Source organism: Setaria italica, chromosome I (genome assembly GCF_000263155.2).
Source record: "Setaria italica strain Yugu1 chromosome I, Setaria_italica_v2.0, whole genome shotgun sequence".
Lineage (NCBI taxonomy): Eukaryota > Viridiplantae > Streptophyta > Magnoliopsida > Poales > Poaceae > Setaria > Setaria italica.
In genome coordinates this window covers 2,357,748-2,374,079 of record NC_028450.1, presented here as the reverse complement: position 1 = coordinate 2,374,079, position 16,332 = coordinate 2,357,748, and the positions used below count along the sequence as shown (strand labels likewise).

General features: G+C 44.9%; 3 protein-coding genes, 1 long non-coding RNA gene and 2 pseudogenes across 5 annotated transcripts; 4 read left to right on the top strand and 2 right to left on the bottom strand.

Moving 5' to 3' along the window:
• Positions 1–179: 179 nt before the first annotated feature.
• Positions 180–2,012, bottom strand: LOC111256427. 2 transcript variants are annotated; one of them, XR_002676484.1, is made up of 5 exons: positions 1,871–2,012; positions 1,435–1,718; positions 936–1,072; positions 590–834; positions 180–458 (listed from the first exon to the last, which is right to left on the bottom strand). It is a non-coding gene; the product is annotated as an uncharacterized LOC111256427 (long non-coding RNA). The 2 variants fall into 2 exon arrangements; XR_002676483.1 differs by having other exon boundaries at positions 1,435–1,910.
• Positions 2,013–2,049: 37 nt separating this feature from the next.
• Positions 2,050–3,362, top strand: LOC101773277 (protodermal factor 1). The gene is made up of 3 exons (XM_004951329.4): positions 2,050–2,249; positions 2,547–2,718; positions 2,807–3,362. The coding sequence occupies exons 1-3, from the start codon at positions 2,135–2,137 to the stop codon at positions 3,126–3,128; spliced, it is 609 nt and encodes a 202-aa protein (XP_004951386.1). The 5' UTR covers positions 2,050–2,134; the 3' UTR covers positions 3,129–3,362.
• A 1,231-nt stretch (positions 3,363–4,593) lies between these two features.
• Positions 4,594–5,932, bottom strand: LOC101774111 (the record flags this gene model as incomplete). The annotated part of the gene is made up of 1 exon (XM_004954558.2): positions 4,594–5,932. A coding segment is annotated over one exon (1,059 nt), but the record flags the coding sequence as incomplete, so codon positions are not given.
• Positions 5,933–6,201: 269 nt separating this feature from the next.
• LOC101772316 (putative nuclease HARBI1) lies at positions 6,202–8,981 on the top strand. Its single transcript, XM_022823729.1, has 4 exons — positions 6,202–6,387; positions 7,001–7,264; positions 7,481–7,572; positions 7,651–8,981. The coding sequence occupies exons 2-4, from the start codon at positions 7,021–7,023 to the stop codon at positions 8,401–8,403; spliced, it is 1,089 nt and encodes a 362-aa protein (XP_022679464.1). The 5' UTR covers positions 6,202–6,387; positions 7,001–7,020; the 3' UTR covers positions 8,404–8,981.
• A 510-nt stretch (positions 8,982–9,491) lies between these two features.
• On the top strand, positions 9,492–12,425 carry LOC101771910 (annotated as a pseudogene).
• A 1,274-nt stretch (positions 12,426–13,699) lies between these two features.
• LOC101773706 overlaps positions 13,700–16,332 on the top strand; it is a 3,719-nt pseudogene continuing 1,086 nt past the window's right edge.

The following is a 16,332-nucleotide window of genomic DNA, read 5'->3' as shown; positions in this document are numbered from 1 at the left end:
TTTGGACCATGTTTAGTTCCTCCAAAACTCCCAACTTTAGCACTATGCAAAAAGAAGATTCTCCATCACATCAAACTTGCGGTACATGCATGGAGTACTAAATGTAGACGAAATCAAAAACTAATTGCACAGTTTTGTTGTACTTTGCGAGACGAATCTTTTGAGCCTAATTAGTCAATATTTGGACAATAATTTACAAATACAAACGAAACGCTAGTGTGCTACAGTGCTACAACAGTAATTTTGCACCTCCAAACTTTGGCCAACCAAACAAGATCCTATATATCGGAGTTCGTTCTACGACGACTTGCACTACATGCCCCGTTTAAATGCTCAGCTAGTCAGCTACCAAAATGGGCTCATAAAGTCATAATAGCAGCGGACTCCTTCCACCGACAAACTCCCACCCTCCTCTAGTCACCCGCAGCATGCCAACATGAATTTCAGCTGAAACAGAGCTGCACCACCACCCAAGCACGCAAACAAATTTGAGCAAGTAAAATTAATTGCACCGCAAGAACAGTAAATGCAAGTACTGTTAGTATATTCGGCCAATGAGAAATGAACGCAGGAGAGATGTTTTTCGTACATGTGCTTTCTTGAAGGACCCCTCGCATCACCACTCATCAATGGAACTGCGTGTTCAAAAATGGCGGCCACAGAGCAGCAGCCGCTAGCTTCCGTCTGTCCGGGCCCCCGAACTCTCTGTAAAGCTCCGGCAGATCCACAAGAGATCACATGGCAGCCCGATCTCCCCGGGGCCAATCTCCTCTTGAGCAAGACCAGCTGCTGGCCTCTCGCGTCCTTGTGCTTCCTCCTTGATTGGAAGGCAGCCTGGTGTTAAAGGTGAGAGCACAGTAAATTTGGTTTGGTACTCCTTCCGTTCCAAATTGTAGGTCATTTTAATTTTTTAGTTTATAAATATTATTATGCACCTAGACACATGTTTCTGTAGTTGTCTTCCTGTAAGGAAAAGGACCTTGCAAATTGAACCCATGTACTGATGGTCATTTCTGAACTTCGCACATGAGGTCAGTACGGTCAGTCCATGTCGTAGTAATTCCGAAGGAAACTGCACATGAATGACTCATGTATGATGTATATTAGTAAAATGCTGCCATGATGTGAACCAGCAATACGATAGCATGTGCGACGATGTTGTACAAAACAGAGGAGGCCCTTGTAAAAGACAGACGGCATTACATTCAGGGGCTAAAAACATGGTACCATACAGGTGAGATATGATGGATGAATGCGGGCAGCAGCCCACTGCGACTACAGTATACGCACTAAAACCTCGGCAGATGCAATCAGAATAATACACAGAAACGCAGAGGACTATCAGACTATGCACCAGTATTCTGACAGAGTATAAGCACACTTTTGAATATGCAGCAGTAAAAGATGCAGTGAAATCAGTTTTAAAGAAGTTACCAGATTTTCCAGTAAAGATATGAGACTTGTGATGAAATCTGGCCAAATCCTGTGCCTTTCAGTTGGATCACAAAATACCTTCAGCCGCTCCATAGTTATTCAGAACAAACTCGAGTTAGATCCCTCGACCCTCTGTTTCGCTGGACCAGCCAAACCCATGTTTCCATTAATAAGTTCGATAGATTCGGTATTTCAATTCAGGGATCAGATCGCCGAATCCAGCTCGAGGTATAGTTAGGTACACTGAGTAGGTGGGAGGCACCGATTCCGATTAAATCTGCAGTCTGGGAATAGAAAAGATCCTCATTTTCTGTCAAAAGATGCCTGCCCAAAATCCACGAAGCTCTAAGCTATCACAGTTCACAGCCTTAGTGCCCTTTTCCTTTTTTTTTGCACAATATTTGTAGAAAAGAATTTGGGCTAAAATACTCAGTACCTTCATTATGCTAGTTGAGAGCAAGCAGATCACTGCCGTGACAAGCTGGACAAACCAAGATCATTAAATGTTGGCCAACTACTAACAGTGTGATGAACATGTACACATCTTTGCACGCAATAGCTTCAATGGAACTGTGGAGCACTGCTCGAATGTATATATATGTGCCTGAAGGGAACTCAGTTCATCAACTCAAGCATCTCTAGGTTCTCAACCAGTTCTTAGGCCACATATTCAGTCTTGTCTGTAGACGTTGAGAGCAAGATGGCCAGCAAGGTTCTTCTTGTCAGTGCTGTCCTGGTGGGGCTCGTCACCCTGAGTTCTTGCAGGAGCTTGGGAGAATTGTCTGAGCAGAAGACCTACTCTTCTGCTCCCAGCTGTATTTTCTCTGACCCTATTCCTTTTGTGTAACATATATCTATTTTATCAGCTTTCTTCATAGTAATAGAACAGAATTTGCAATATTGTGAAATCTAGTATTATACTACAGAATCATGCATGTTAATATTTTAAAGAACACCGCATATAGCATCTTGCTAAATAATGCAAGCACAAAAATGATAGTTTTGCTCAACATAAACTGCATGCTTTCTGATCATCAGAATTATGCAAAGCAAAGCAAGTGGCAACTTCATGCATGCTCCTCAAATAACAGTTGAACTATGTATCTTACCAGATGGTAGCTCCCCAACTCCAACGTACGGGACAGGAGGCGGGTACAAGCCAACGCCGACGCCGGATTACAGCACAACGCCAACACCATCTTACGGCTCTACACCAAGCACCCCAAGTACACCTTCCTACGGGATCCCAGAAATCCCCAAGCACGGATTCACTGGATCCTGCGAGTAAGAGCCCATATGAGCATGCATCATAAGTATTAAACATTAACGTGCAAAAGAATTTAACATGATCGTTTTGGCATGAAAATTACAGCTACTGGAAGAGCCACCCAGACATGATCGTTGCAGTTGTTGGATCCCTTGGCAACATTGGCAAGACTTTTGGTACTGCCTGCAGTTTAATTGTCGGCAAGAAGCTTGAGAATCTGCATGATGCACTCTCAAACACCAGAACTGATGGTGTCGGCGCCCTGATACGTGAGGGAGCAGCTGCATACCTCAACTCCATCGTGAACAAGAAATTTCCTTTTACCACCCAGCAGGTGAAGGATTGCATCATTGTGGCCGTGACCTCTGATGGTGCTGCTTCTGCCCAGGCTGGGATCTTCAAGAAGGCAAATGAATACCACTACTAGACACAGATGTTTCCTGCCTAAATTGTTTTTCTCAAATGATGTTCCACATCATTTCTTCTCGATGATTTTCCTGATTTTTTTAATGGCTTGTTGTGTAATATCACCTCTAAGATATGTTGATGAATTTCTTGTAATTTATTGGTTTGGCATGTAATATCACTACCAAATATTATGTATATTGATGTATTTGTTTTTTATATAATACCACTGTCTAAGGTATTTTGGATGTTGTAACCCTTTCCTGTTTCTGAGCTTGAATGCTACTTCTTCCTATGTTCAGTTTGAACTTTTAACAGAAGGATAGTCATAGTCCAGTTTCAAGATGTTCATGGCTGCTGACAGTTTTATACTTCTATCGTCTATACACTGACAAACAATAGCTGCAATTTTTCACTATCTTAAACTCCATATGGCATTAAATATCTCTTCAACCAGAAAAAAAAACTAAGGGTTAGAACTTAGAACTAATTACATGTTTTCTCTAGTGGATCTGGTGATGAACTAACTGTATTCTTTGAAAAATCATCCAAATACTCCAAAGGCCAAACATTGAGATAAAGAAGGGATGAATATTTCACGATTAAACAAAAGATGTATACAAATTTAATCCATCAACTATGGAAGGATGAATAATTTTTGGTTTTTTCATGTAACACCACTGTCTAAGATATGTTGGATGTTGTAAACCCTTTCCTGTTGCTGAGCATGAATTGCAACTTTTTCCTATGCTCAGTTTGAACTTTGAACAGAAGAATAAATAGACCTACTCCAGTTTTCAATATTAGATGTTCATGACTGCTGACTGTTTTAATTGTCTATACACCGACAAAGAATAGCTACAATTTTCACTATTTTAAACTCCACAGAGAAGACATTAAAATATCTCTTTAACCAGGAAAAAAAGGGCTAGAACTAACTACATATTTCCTATAGCAGATCTGGTAAATGAACTAACTGTATTCTTCGAAAATCATCCAAATAGTGCACAGAGAAAACCTTGGGATAAACAAGGGATGAATATTTTGCATTTCAAAAGAAAGGATGTGTACCAATTTAATCTATGAACTATGAATATGATGAGTTTGACCTATCAGGCTATCAATGTGAGATCAAGGCTGAAGTGTCAATTTACTCATAGTTGTTTATAACTTCACCCAGGTCAAAATTGGAGTAATAAGCTCTGAGTCCTAATAATAGATGGCGCACACCAGTTTAATGGAATGATACCATAAAATTAACAAACTATGAACATACCCAAATCAAGTGATACTGCTATTTTCTATACAACTAATTCCTTGGTAAAATAATCAGTGCCTGAATCAGCACTGAACCTGTTAATATTGTTGCTTAAGATAGCAGTCGCAGTAATATTAAGAAGCCAGCAGTATTATGGTCACTTTAAATAACTTTTCTTTTGCACAGATGTAAATATGCCTCAGCTTTGTTCTCAGCCTCTACCAGCTATTATTGTATATCCAGAATCAAGGCTTCTTTTTTTTTGCTTTCTATAATTTACACCAAGAAGGAACATCAGTGGCAAAGAGAAATACAATCATACCAGAAACTACAAGCAGACATTGTAAGCTATAAGCTGTGAGCAGAAGTCTTACACAAGTTTTTGCTCACTTTCCAGCTATTGTGGGTAATGGTTAAAGGTCGTTCATTTTCTAACAATCAGCAAAATTCCATGACATTGAGTTGCCCAATGACGCAGTTCACCGTCCGCAAGCCTTCAGGCTTCAGTCCTAATGATTCATATGGGACTCGAACCATTCGAAGATCTCAGTATTCTTGAGGCTGGTGAACTCATGGTACGCATAGGCAACATTCAGTTCCTCGGTGACATGCCTCTCCAGATGGAACCCCTCCGGCAAGACCTTGGCCTCCTCCGCCGCCTTCTTCCACGGCGTGCTCCTCCCGTCCTTCTTCAGAAACCCCTCCTCATCCACGAACCCCTTCCGGCGCAGCACGTCCACCAGCGCGTCTGCGACGGCGCGGGTGAGCCCCGGCACCCTCTCCGCCAGGAACTCCGCGCTCACGGCGAAGTCGCCGCACCGGATCTCCCGCACGTCGACGCGCTTCGCCTTGAGCTTGCCCATATTGTCCGCCACCAGACCCGCCCTTTCGGCGTCCTTGGGCATGTGCACGAACAGCGCCGGCGGGTACCCAGCCGGGATGTCGCCCATGGTCCCGTACACGCCCTCGATGATCATGACGGCAACGCTGCTGAACTTAACCCTCGCGGCGAGCGCGGAGAGGAAGTACCCGCCGGAGGACGCGCCGATGCCGACGAGCGGGAGGCCCGCGAGCTGGGGGAACTCCTCCGTGGTCCACCACCTGATGATGGACTCGACCGCGGCGAGCTCGCTGCCCTTCCCCTCGTCGAGGGACCAGCATTCGGCGCGGCTGGAGACCGCGAGGACCGCGTACCCGCGGCCGAGCGCGGCGCGGGTGAAGCGGCGCTCCTCGGGGAGCCCCGCGCAGCGCGGGCAGCCCGGGGAGGCGTCGAAGAAGTCGGTGGCGCGGATGGTGCACCCTGGCGCCGCGAACAGCGCGGCCCGCAGCGGGGTCGACGGCGGCGGCAGCTGCCACAGCACCTCGTTGCCGCTCCGCCGAGTGACGCGCGCGTCGAGGCGGACTGCGGCGGCGTCCGCGGGGGCGGTGGTCAGCGGGCGGGGTGGGGAGGGGCGAGGGGGGAGGAGCAGCGCGGTGGCGAGGAGCAGCAGCGCGCACGTCGAGGCGATCAGCACCGCGGGGCGCAGCGACTGCGGGATCCCGGGCGAGGATGGCGTGCATTTCCCGTGTCATTAGTCGGCGATGATGGAGATCGGACGAGGGGAGATCCGAATCCGAGAGAGATTGGGTGGGGATCGCATCGGAGGGAAGGCGCCCGGCGAGTTTGACTTGTCGGGGCTTCTGCAGTGAAGTGAAGCGCCGTTGACTTCCTGACGAAAATGGGCCGGGCCCGTGTACAAACGTGGGCTGCAAGCCCGTGATCCTCCTATTGGGCTTTATGTCGCGTCATCACCCGGCCTGGTAACACTAGTGCCTTTTTTCTTGGTGCGGGCTGCGGCGCAAGGGTTCAGTTTGCTCGCCAACGCCTCGTGCCCTCGTCGCCGTCGCCGACGCCGTAGTGGGTTTTCTCGCCTTCCTCATCGCTCCGTCGCCGTCCCTATCCTTCCGGCGGAGAATTGGGCGGCCCCCTCCCCGTCGCCTCTTCCCTTCCGTCGAAAGCGGCTTCGATCGGCCGACATCTCAGGTAGCCCCCAGCGCCTCCTCGATCCCGTCCAGACCAGACCTTCCCTCCTCCTTCCCATCGAGGATGCCGGAACTAGTGCTTGATTCGCCTCCTTGCGCCGTTTATCCACTGTTACTTGGGCTATTGATAGTTTGCTAGTACTAATTATAACCTCATCCACTCCGCTGCATTGTCTGTTCATGGTGGATTGTTGTTCCTAATGCTTTGTGTTCCTGTGCTGAAGAAATTAATAATTAATATGAATTCTATTGACAATTTCACCTTTTTTACGGGCATTCCACATTTTGTCAATGTACCTGAAATGTGCCCTTATGGCAGGCTAAGGTGCCAAGACAGCAGAAAACATTGCCCCGTTTCCTCCGTGTTCCTTGCCGTATGCCCTATGTTCACATGCCTTGCAAAATGTTAAGTTTGTGCAAACCATGTTACACGATTTCAGTTCTTCGTTGTGAAAATTACTTGTAAGAGTGGTATTTTATCAATGTGGAATTGATTATTTTAGCAATCATGTAAATCGCTTATTTCATTCTAGTACTACCGTGCTTATCTTCAACCTCAGCCTGATTTTGTTTCCAACACTTCATTCGTTCACCTTAAATCTGGTCTTCTTCAGTGCTAGTATATTTTGAGAAAATGGATCCTGAGGACTCCAGTGAGTTTGAGGAAGAAGAAGAAGAAGAAGATGATGATGATGATCTGATGCTTTTCATCTTGCCAGCTTTATATCTAGCAACTACTGAAACTGAAACTGAAACTCCACGCCAACCATCAAAGCTTAGTGATGCTACTGGAATTAAAACTACAGGTCAAGCACCAGTGTTTGGTGATGCAAAATGGATTTGCAAAGTGCTTGAAGATGACCGAGGCCAAGGCTATGGTAAACTTCGAGTTGAGCCTCATATTCTCCTAGAACTTTCACGCTATCTTAGGTCAAACAATCTTTTGAGAAATACGAAAGGTCTTTCTGTAGAAGGGAAAATTGGCATATTTATTTACATGTTATCTCGAAATGCTAGCTTTCAAATACTAAGTAACAGATTCAAGCACAGTACGGAAACTATCCACAGACATATCAAGGCATGCTTTGATGCAGTCACAGCAATGACTGGTGAATTCGTCAAGCCACCTTCAACTCAAACCCACTGGAAAATATCATCTGATCCATGTTATGGCGCTTACTTTGAGGTCAGTATAACTTGTGGCCATACACTTTAGGATTTTCTACCATTTTCTGTTACCTTCAGGATTTATTTTCCCTTGCAGAATTGTATTGGAGCAATTGATGGAATTCATGTCCCTATGACACTATCAGATAGTGAAGCAGCTCCATACCGAAATAGACAAGAATCCGTCTCTCAGAACGTGATGCTTGCTTGTGATTTTGATTTGAATTTCGTCTATGTTTCTTGTGGCCGAGAGGGGTCTGCATCTGATGCAGCAGTCTTATATTCTGCTATAGAATCTGGATTTGAAGTCCCAATAGGCAAGTACTATCTGGTTGATGGGGGTTATGCAAACACTCCATCTTTTCTTGCTCCTTATATAGAAGTTCCTTACCACACTAAAGAGCAAGAGCAGAACAATGTCCAACCACGAGACTACAGGGAGCTTTTCAATCTTCGCCATGCACAACTGCGTGGGCACATAAAGCGTGCTGTAGGCCTGCTGAAGATGCGATTTCCGATTCTAAATGTTGCAACATCTTACCGAAAGGATACTCAACTGAAAATTCCAGCAGCGGCAGTAGTTCTGCATAACATAATTCAGAGACAAGGAGGTGATGAAGAATTGTTGAGTGACCAAACAATCCCATTTGCATCCCGTAAACCTGTGACTCTTCCTAGTGGTGATGATACGTATGGCTACGATGTTGCAGCTTTCAACAGTGAATGCAACATGGGCAATGCATTGAGGGATGGTATTGCACAGAGGATGTGGGCAGATTATGAAAGAAGCATGTACATGCCTGATTTCACAATAGAAGAGGTTGGCCTAAAAGAATGTCAAGGCGAGTAAAAGACCACTCAATTTGAAGCTGCATTTAGGTTTTAGGTGTCACATGCTACAGGCGGTTTGTCTGATGATGATGGCCAGATCCTTGCCCCTGATGCATTTGCAGATGTGATCAAAGATTTCTATGGCTTCTGGTAGAAGATGGAAGTAGTTATGCCTTGTACCAAGTTGACTCCCACCTGTAAGCTTGCAGTTTCATGTCCTCCATCTGCCAAATAAATTAGATGTCAAAAAATATGTGTATCTGGGAATGCTTTTATTAAGAGATGGAAAATTAGGTTCATGTCAGTGCCTGATGGAAAATTAGGTGCATGTATCAGCACTCTATGTAGGCATGGAGAGCTAGTTTTCTTTTGCCATACAATAGGTAAGCAATACCCCTGATGGTCTGATGCACTTGGCGATTTTCTTTCTTTGGCGCTACTGTCTCCGAAGTCAGAAGTTGGGCTTAGTTCTGTTGAGCTCAGGCCCTGTCTGTGTAAAGTCGGGTTCGTTACTCCAGCAGATCAGCTCAATTCATGTCTTTCTGATCGTTAATTGTTACCAGAACAAGATATAGTTAGTGTTTTATGACCATTTTCTGTGGGATATTAGCTCATTATTTCCATCCTAAATTACTATTCGCTTTCGGTTTGTAGGACAACCTAAAGTGAATATATAGTAATTTACAACGGTCCAGTACAAGGAAGGTCCCCCCCACCCCCACCCCAAAAAAAAAACAAAGAAAAGAAAGAAAGAAAAACTTGTTAGGAACAATCTGTGCGGAATTATCCACGTCTCTGTCAAAAATTGCATTGGTGATCCTTTTTATTTTCTCATTGTTCGCACCTTTTGTCTTGCTTCTAAACTTGTGAAAACTTGGAACATCCAGAGAGAGAATATGGTCCTGACTCACGCGGTCTGAAGAAATCTTGAGTAAGATTTCAGTGGCAATCTGGCAGGGTCTTTGTCCATGTTGTGGAGAGACTTGAAGTTGGGCAGGCAGGTGGCACTGACCATAGTAGGTAGGGTTCGTGGTTGGGGTTGCCTCCAGTAGTCGAAGCCCATGCGCTTATCGTGCGAGACGAGCTACCCACTACTCATGACGGGGGTTGGTTTGGGCTCTTGTCTAAACGCATTCAAGTGACATAACACTTGGCACTTGGCGTCTTCGCCGCCGCACAGCGTTCCGACCCCGGTCACCACCGCGCCGTGCCTCCGGCGACGACGACCCGCCGGGCCCTCCCTCCCTAAGAGGCACCGCCGCCGCCTCCTCCGAGTCCGATCCATATAACAGCGAGCACTCCTTGTACGCCTCGCTCTCATCAACCGCAGCCGTCTGCTTCCTCTTCTCCGCTCGCTCAAGGGAAGGTGAGTCGCCTGACTTTTTCCTCCTCCTGGTGTCGATCAGCAACAATTTAGCACCCACGCAATGCATATTTGCTTGTGCCTGTTTAGTTTGTTCACAATTCACACACAGAGAGAATTGCGTCCTGTGGTTTAATTTGATTGCTCCAAATCTTAATTGTCCCGCCATTTTTCTTGCAAGAAAAATGGAAAATGCGCTTCTGTTTTTTTGCTTTCAGAAGATTATGGTGTAGCAGTAAGAGATCAGCTATTGTATATACCTGAATGCAGCACTATTCATTCTCTCATAACTCGAGGAAATGCTTCATGATATACTCCAAAGTTGTGCTTTCAGAATTAGAAGTTGTAACAGGATGTCACATTTTTTTCAACACAGTTCCAGCCTTAAATGTGTTTTTTGGATGATACAAGATATTTTGTCGCTCATACATATACTTTCGACCTTCCTATTATCAGAGTGAATTACTTTCATGTTTATTTGTTAAGGTAAATCGAACGTTGCAATATCATTCACAATTCTTTTTAGATAATGGAACAGATGCATCCCATCCTCCACACCATTAACACATAATGTTTAATATCATTCGCAGTGGTAGCTTTGGTTTACTAAGGTTAACTGCAAGAGCTTGTATTTAGACCACTTATAAGGTTTTTTTTTTCTTTTTTCCAATAACCTTTACAGCTTCCCATTTATGCTGTGATCCGTGATTGATTTGTTTTGTCCAGTTTCTGATGGCAATCATTGATGAAAAATTTCACAAGAAAATTATCATCCATTCATTCTGTTACCCCTGTCTAAATGCGAATTATATATGCAACACTCAGTTAATTTATCATCACGTTATAAAGTATAATATTGTTTTCATAAAAATATTAAGCATGTCTAATCCTGTTGAGACACTTGCTTTGGCAGCAGCATCCGGAAGCACCGTTATCAAGGATATGGCAATGCCGTACAAACCAAAGAACATCCTCATTACAGGAGCTGCTGGATTTATCGCCTCCCATGTCGCAAACCGTATTGTCAAGAAATACCCTGATTACAAGATTGTCATCCTTGACAAACTTGACTACTGCTCTAATCTGAAGAACCTGCTCCATATAAGCTCGTCTCCCAACTTCAAGTTTGTCAAGGGAGATATTGCAAGTGCCGATCTTGTCAACTTCATCCTTGTCACAGAGAACATTGACACTGTGATGCACTTTGCAGCCCAGACACATGTTGACAATTCATTCGGGAACTCATTCGAGTTCACCAAGAACAACATTTATGGTACACATGTCCTTCTTGAGGCCTGCCGGCGGATCACCGGCCAGATAAAGAGGTTCATCCATGTCAGCACTGATGAGGTCTATGGAGAGACAGATGAGGATGCAGTTGTTGGCAACCATGAGGCGTCACAGCTGCTCCCGACAAACCCCTATGCAGCCACCAAAGCTGGAGCGGAGATGCTTGTTATGGCCTATGGGAGATCCTATGGTCTTCCAGTCATCACTACTCGGGGAAACAATGTCTATGGACCTAATCAGTTCCCTGAGAAGCTCATTCCAAAGTTCATTCTCTTGGCCATGAGAGGGGAACCCCTTCCAATCCATGGCGATGGATCCAATGTCCGGAGCTACCTCTATTGTGAGGATGTTGCCGAGGCATTTGAGGTCATTCTTCATCGTGGAGAAGTTGGACACGTTTATAACATTGGGACAAAGAAAGAGAGGACGGTCATGAATGTGGCAAAAGATATATGCAAGCTTTTCAATCTGGAAGCCGACAAAGCTATCAAGTTTGTTGACAACAGGCCTTTCAATGATCAGAGGTACTTCCTAGACAATGAGAAGCTCAAGAGCCTTGGATGGTCTGAGCGTACTCACTGGGAGGAGGGCCTGAGGAAGACGATGGAATGGTATGTGGCCAATTCTGACTATTGGGGTGATGTTTCTGGGGCATTGTTGCCTCATCCGAGGGCAATGATGCTGCCTGGAGAATATGAGGGCTCTAAGGAGGTTAAATGAATGCTTTCTCAGTTTAATAACATTCAGACAAAGGTAGCTCCAACATCAGATAGTGTTCCAGAAACGCATCCCTTCAAGTTCTTGATATATGGTAGGACCGGATGGATTGGTGGACTTCTTGGAAAAATATGTGAGAAGCAAGGAATTCCATATGAATATGGTAAAGGTGGTGAACATCCCAAACAGCATGACAATATTGGACGAGCTCCTGCCAATGTCAATCGAGATGGCGAAGAGGAACCTGCGGGGCATCTATAACTTCACCAACCCTGGCGTCGTGAGCCACAACGAGATCCTGGAGATGTACAAGCAGTACATTGACCATAGCTTCAAGTGGACAAACTTCACCCTCGAGGAGCAGGCCAAGGTCATCATCGCGCCCCGGAGCAACAACGAGATGGACGCATCCAAGCTGAAGAAGGAGTTCCCCGAGCTGCTGTCGATTAAAGACTCGTTGATCAAGCACGTCTTCGAGCCCAACAGGAAGGTGCCAGCAAAGTGAAGGCCAGCAGAGCTGGTACTATAAAAAATACAGCAAAAATTATAAACATATGTACGATCCACATTCATCGCGAACAATTCGTTACAACATTTACTCTTAGCAGTGTATCTCCATTATATGTTGATCCATGGCTGATATATATTTGGCAACATGGTGTTTTTCCGAATTTGTTGTAGAGACCATATACATTTAGGGGCTGTTTGGCAATTGGTGTTAAAATTTTAACACCCGCCGCATCGGATGTTTGGATGCTAATTAGGAGTATTAAATATAGGCTAATTGCACAGATGGAGTGTAATTCGCGAGACGAATCTATTAAGCCTAATTAGTCCATGATTTGATAATGTGGTGCTACAGTAACCATTTGCTAATGATGGATTAATTAGGCTTAATAGATTCATCTCGCGAATTAGCACGGGGTTCTGCAATTAGTTTTATAATTAGCTCATGTTTAGTTCTCCTAATTAGCATCCGAACATCTGATGTGACACTGTTAAAGTTTAGCACCTCGTATCCAAACACCCCCTTACTCGTTGAGGAGTTGAAATGTTCAGCATGTGTGTATACCACTTTTGATCTGCCAGCAGTGATTCTACACTCTTTAATCTGCTGGTTCCTATCAATGTAACAGGTAGTACTTATAAGTCTTTAGCTGCAGATTTTTTTTTCTTTTAAACCAAGGAAGAAACCGTAGATTTTAATATTTGTCGCTGGTACACTGAAAGCATCACTTCCCGTTTGCTCCTCTTCAAATTATTCTCCCACCTAGCAGCATAGAACAAGATTATGTTGCCACTTTTCTGGTGAACATCCATGTGTATATTTTCAGAAGAGAAGGGAGCCTCTGGAGTACAGTGCAGGTAAGAATCCAACAACATTCACTGTACATTAATAATAGCACCTGATTTTTTAGGGGCGGACTAGGAAATCCCGAAACAACACTGCAGCATCTCCGATTTCCAAGGACGGTCCAAAACGTGGCCACTCCATATGAGAGGAGTGTTTGACTCTCACGTGCTTAGCACCTATTACATCAGATGTTCGATACTAATTAGGAGTATTAAATATAGGCTAATTACAAAACTAATTGCATGTATGGAGTCTAATTCGCGAGACGAATCTATTACTAATTAGTCCATGATTTGATAATGTGATGCTAATGATAGATTAATTAGCGTTAATAGATTCGTCTCGCGAATTAGCTTAGATGTTCTGCAATTAGTTTTAAAATTACTTTATATTTAATCCTTTTAATTAGCATCCAAACATCCGATGTGACATGGTGGTAAAGTTTAGCATATCAAACATCCCCTCGATGAGTAGTTCGTACTGTATATATGCATCGGAGGAGCACCCGTCGTAAGATATCAATTTGAGGAATGATTTTTATGGGACGTCATAGATAATCATGCAAGCTCGATTGCCCAACAATGTGTGGCCAGGGGTGAACCACGTCTCTCCTGCCTCCATGTTTTGGGTTTTCGTCCCGCTTCAGCTCGCCTCAGCTCCCATCCCCCAGCCAGTTCCCGCTTCCCACTCCCACGGCTCGCCGCCTCGCTGACTCCCTACGGCATTAGCGACCTCCGACCCTCTCCTCTCCGGCGATCCCTCGTCACTGAGCACCGCGGGAACCTGTGCCAGCGCGGCAGCGCCGGCGAGCTCGTGCCACCACCTTTGAACCTCCCGAGCGATCCCCATTCCCGAGGCGACCAGGCGTCCTGCTGCTGTGTAGCTCCGGTGAGACCTCCCAGGCCAGGTCGCGCTAGCTGCTCCGTCACGATGTGAGTCCCGGCGAGGCCAATTTTGCATATCGGCTTGATTTTTCATGTGTTTGGCTGGATTTTATCGAGGCATGTTCCTATTTTGACTTCCTGTGCTGGATTTGGGGAAAGAATGTACAGTGTACAACTGTACATGCCCTCCGAAAAAGATGGTGTGTGGTGGACAACTGGACATAATGCTTCATGCTTATGCAAACGCGTCTAGTTTCATAGATTTATGCTACAGGTTTTAAGTTGTAAGATCCGTAGCTGTCTATACAACGAACTGATTAATCGCAAAAAGGATATAATGAACTTGCATCTGGTTATTCTAAAACAAAGATGTCAGTGAAATCTCCATACAAGTGCTTCTGAATAACTCTAGTTATTATTTGAATGTGGTCACTAAAAGTTTGCAAACTCTACTGTTATAACTTATTTCTGTATGACTGTTTTTATTTATCTTCCAATCTTTAGAGCGTCATGTAGCAGATTTATGAGATAAGGCTCATTATCAACAATTCTATGTGTCATTCGTAGGTTCTGATTTTATTTTTGAGATGTGAGCACTGAAACTGGTTTTCTAGTGTAAAAGTAAAATCTACTGGCCCTGAATTCTCGTATTGTATTATATGTAGTATTTGCCTTTGCTTTTTTTTGTATAAATAGTTAATTTCAATTTGTGATACCCATGTGCCCTTGTCACATTTAAGGCTTTCTTTGCAGTAGAGGAAATTGTGGTACCATTGGAGTATTCAATTCCCCTAGATTGGTATGAGTGACTTTCGATGATGCTCTTTTTTCTGTATTTTGGTGCACTTTTATTCATTTCTTAACTGATCTAGTATGTCATATAGCCTGTCCTAAAATGAAAAACAGTAACAACTACAAGCATTCATGTCTGCATACAACAAATAGGCCACCTCGTTCAATCTTGACTTGTAGATCAAATGAAACGGCAGTCCACAAGACTGCACTGACATGTTTCAAGTCTAGTTCTCCATATTTTGAAAGCAATTCATGTATCTTTGGAGCTCATCCCATTTAACCACTTTGTTTTGACAGAAGAATTTCAGAAGTAATAGAACAGAGGATATGACGACGCCATACAAACCTAAGAACATCCTCATTACAGGAGCGGCTGGGTTTATCGCCTCCCATGTCACAATCCGCATAATAAAGAATTACCCTGCTTACAATATAGTAGTCCTTGACAAGCTTGACTACTGCTCTAATCTGAAGAACCTTCTCCCAGTGTGCTCATCATTTCCCAACTTCAAGTTTGTCAAGGGTGATATTGCAAGCGCTGATCTTGTCAACTTCCTCCTTGTCACAGAGAATATTGATACTATAATGCACTTTGCAGCACAGACACATGTCGATAATTCATTTGGGAACTCCTTTGAATTTACCATGAACAACGTTTATGGTACTCACGTCCTCCTTGAGGCCTGCAAGGTTACTGGCCAGATCAGGAGGTTCATCCATGTGAGTACTGATGAGGTCTACGGAGAGACAGATGCAGATGCAGTGGTTGGCAACCATGAGGCGGCACAGCTGCTCCCCACAAACCCGTATTCAGCCACAAAAGCTGGAGCAGAGATGCTTGTTATGGCATACGGGAGATCCTACGGTCTGCCGGTTATCACTACTCGGGGAAATAATGTCTATGGCCCTAATCAGTTTCCTGAGAAGCTTATTCCGAAGCTGATTCTCTTGGCCATGAGAGGGAGGGGGAGGGGCCGGCGGCGGGAGGGCAAGAGAGAGGGACGGGAGAGGGAGGCGGCGGACAAAGGATAAGGAGCAGGGCAACGGCGGGGGACGGGGGAGCGGACAAGGAGGTGGACGAGAGAGAGGAAGATATGGGAGGATAAGGTTGGGAGCTTCTTTAGTACCGGTTGGGAGCTCCACCCGACCCCTACGCATCCACGAAAGCTGGAGCGGAGATGCTTGTCATGGCCTATGGGAGATCCTACGGTCTTCCATTCATCACCACTCGGGTGTCTATGGCCCTAACGAGTTCCCCGAGAAGCTCATCCCAAAGTTCATTCTCTTGGCCGTGAGAGGTGAACCCCTCCCGATCCATGGCGATGGTCCAATGTCCGGAGCTACCTCTACTGTGAGGATGTCGCCGAGGCATTTGAGGTCATTCTTCACCGCGGAAAAGTCGGGCACGTCTACAACTTCGGAACAATAAGGAGAGGACGGTCATGGATGTGGCCCAGATGTATGCAGGATTTTCAACTTGGAAGCTGAGATAGCCATCAAGTGGTTGATCACAGGCCCTCTGTGATCAGAGGTACTTCCTGGGAC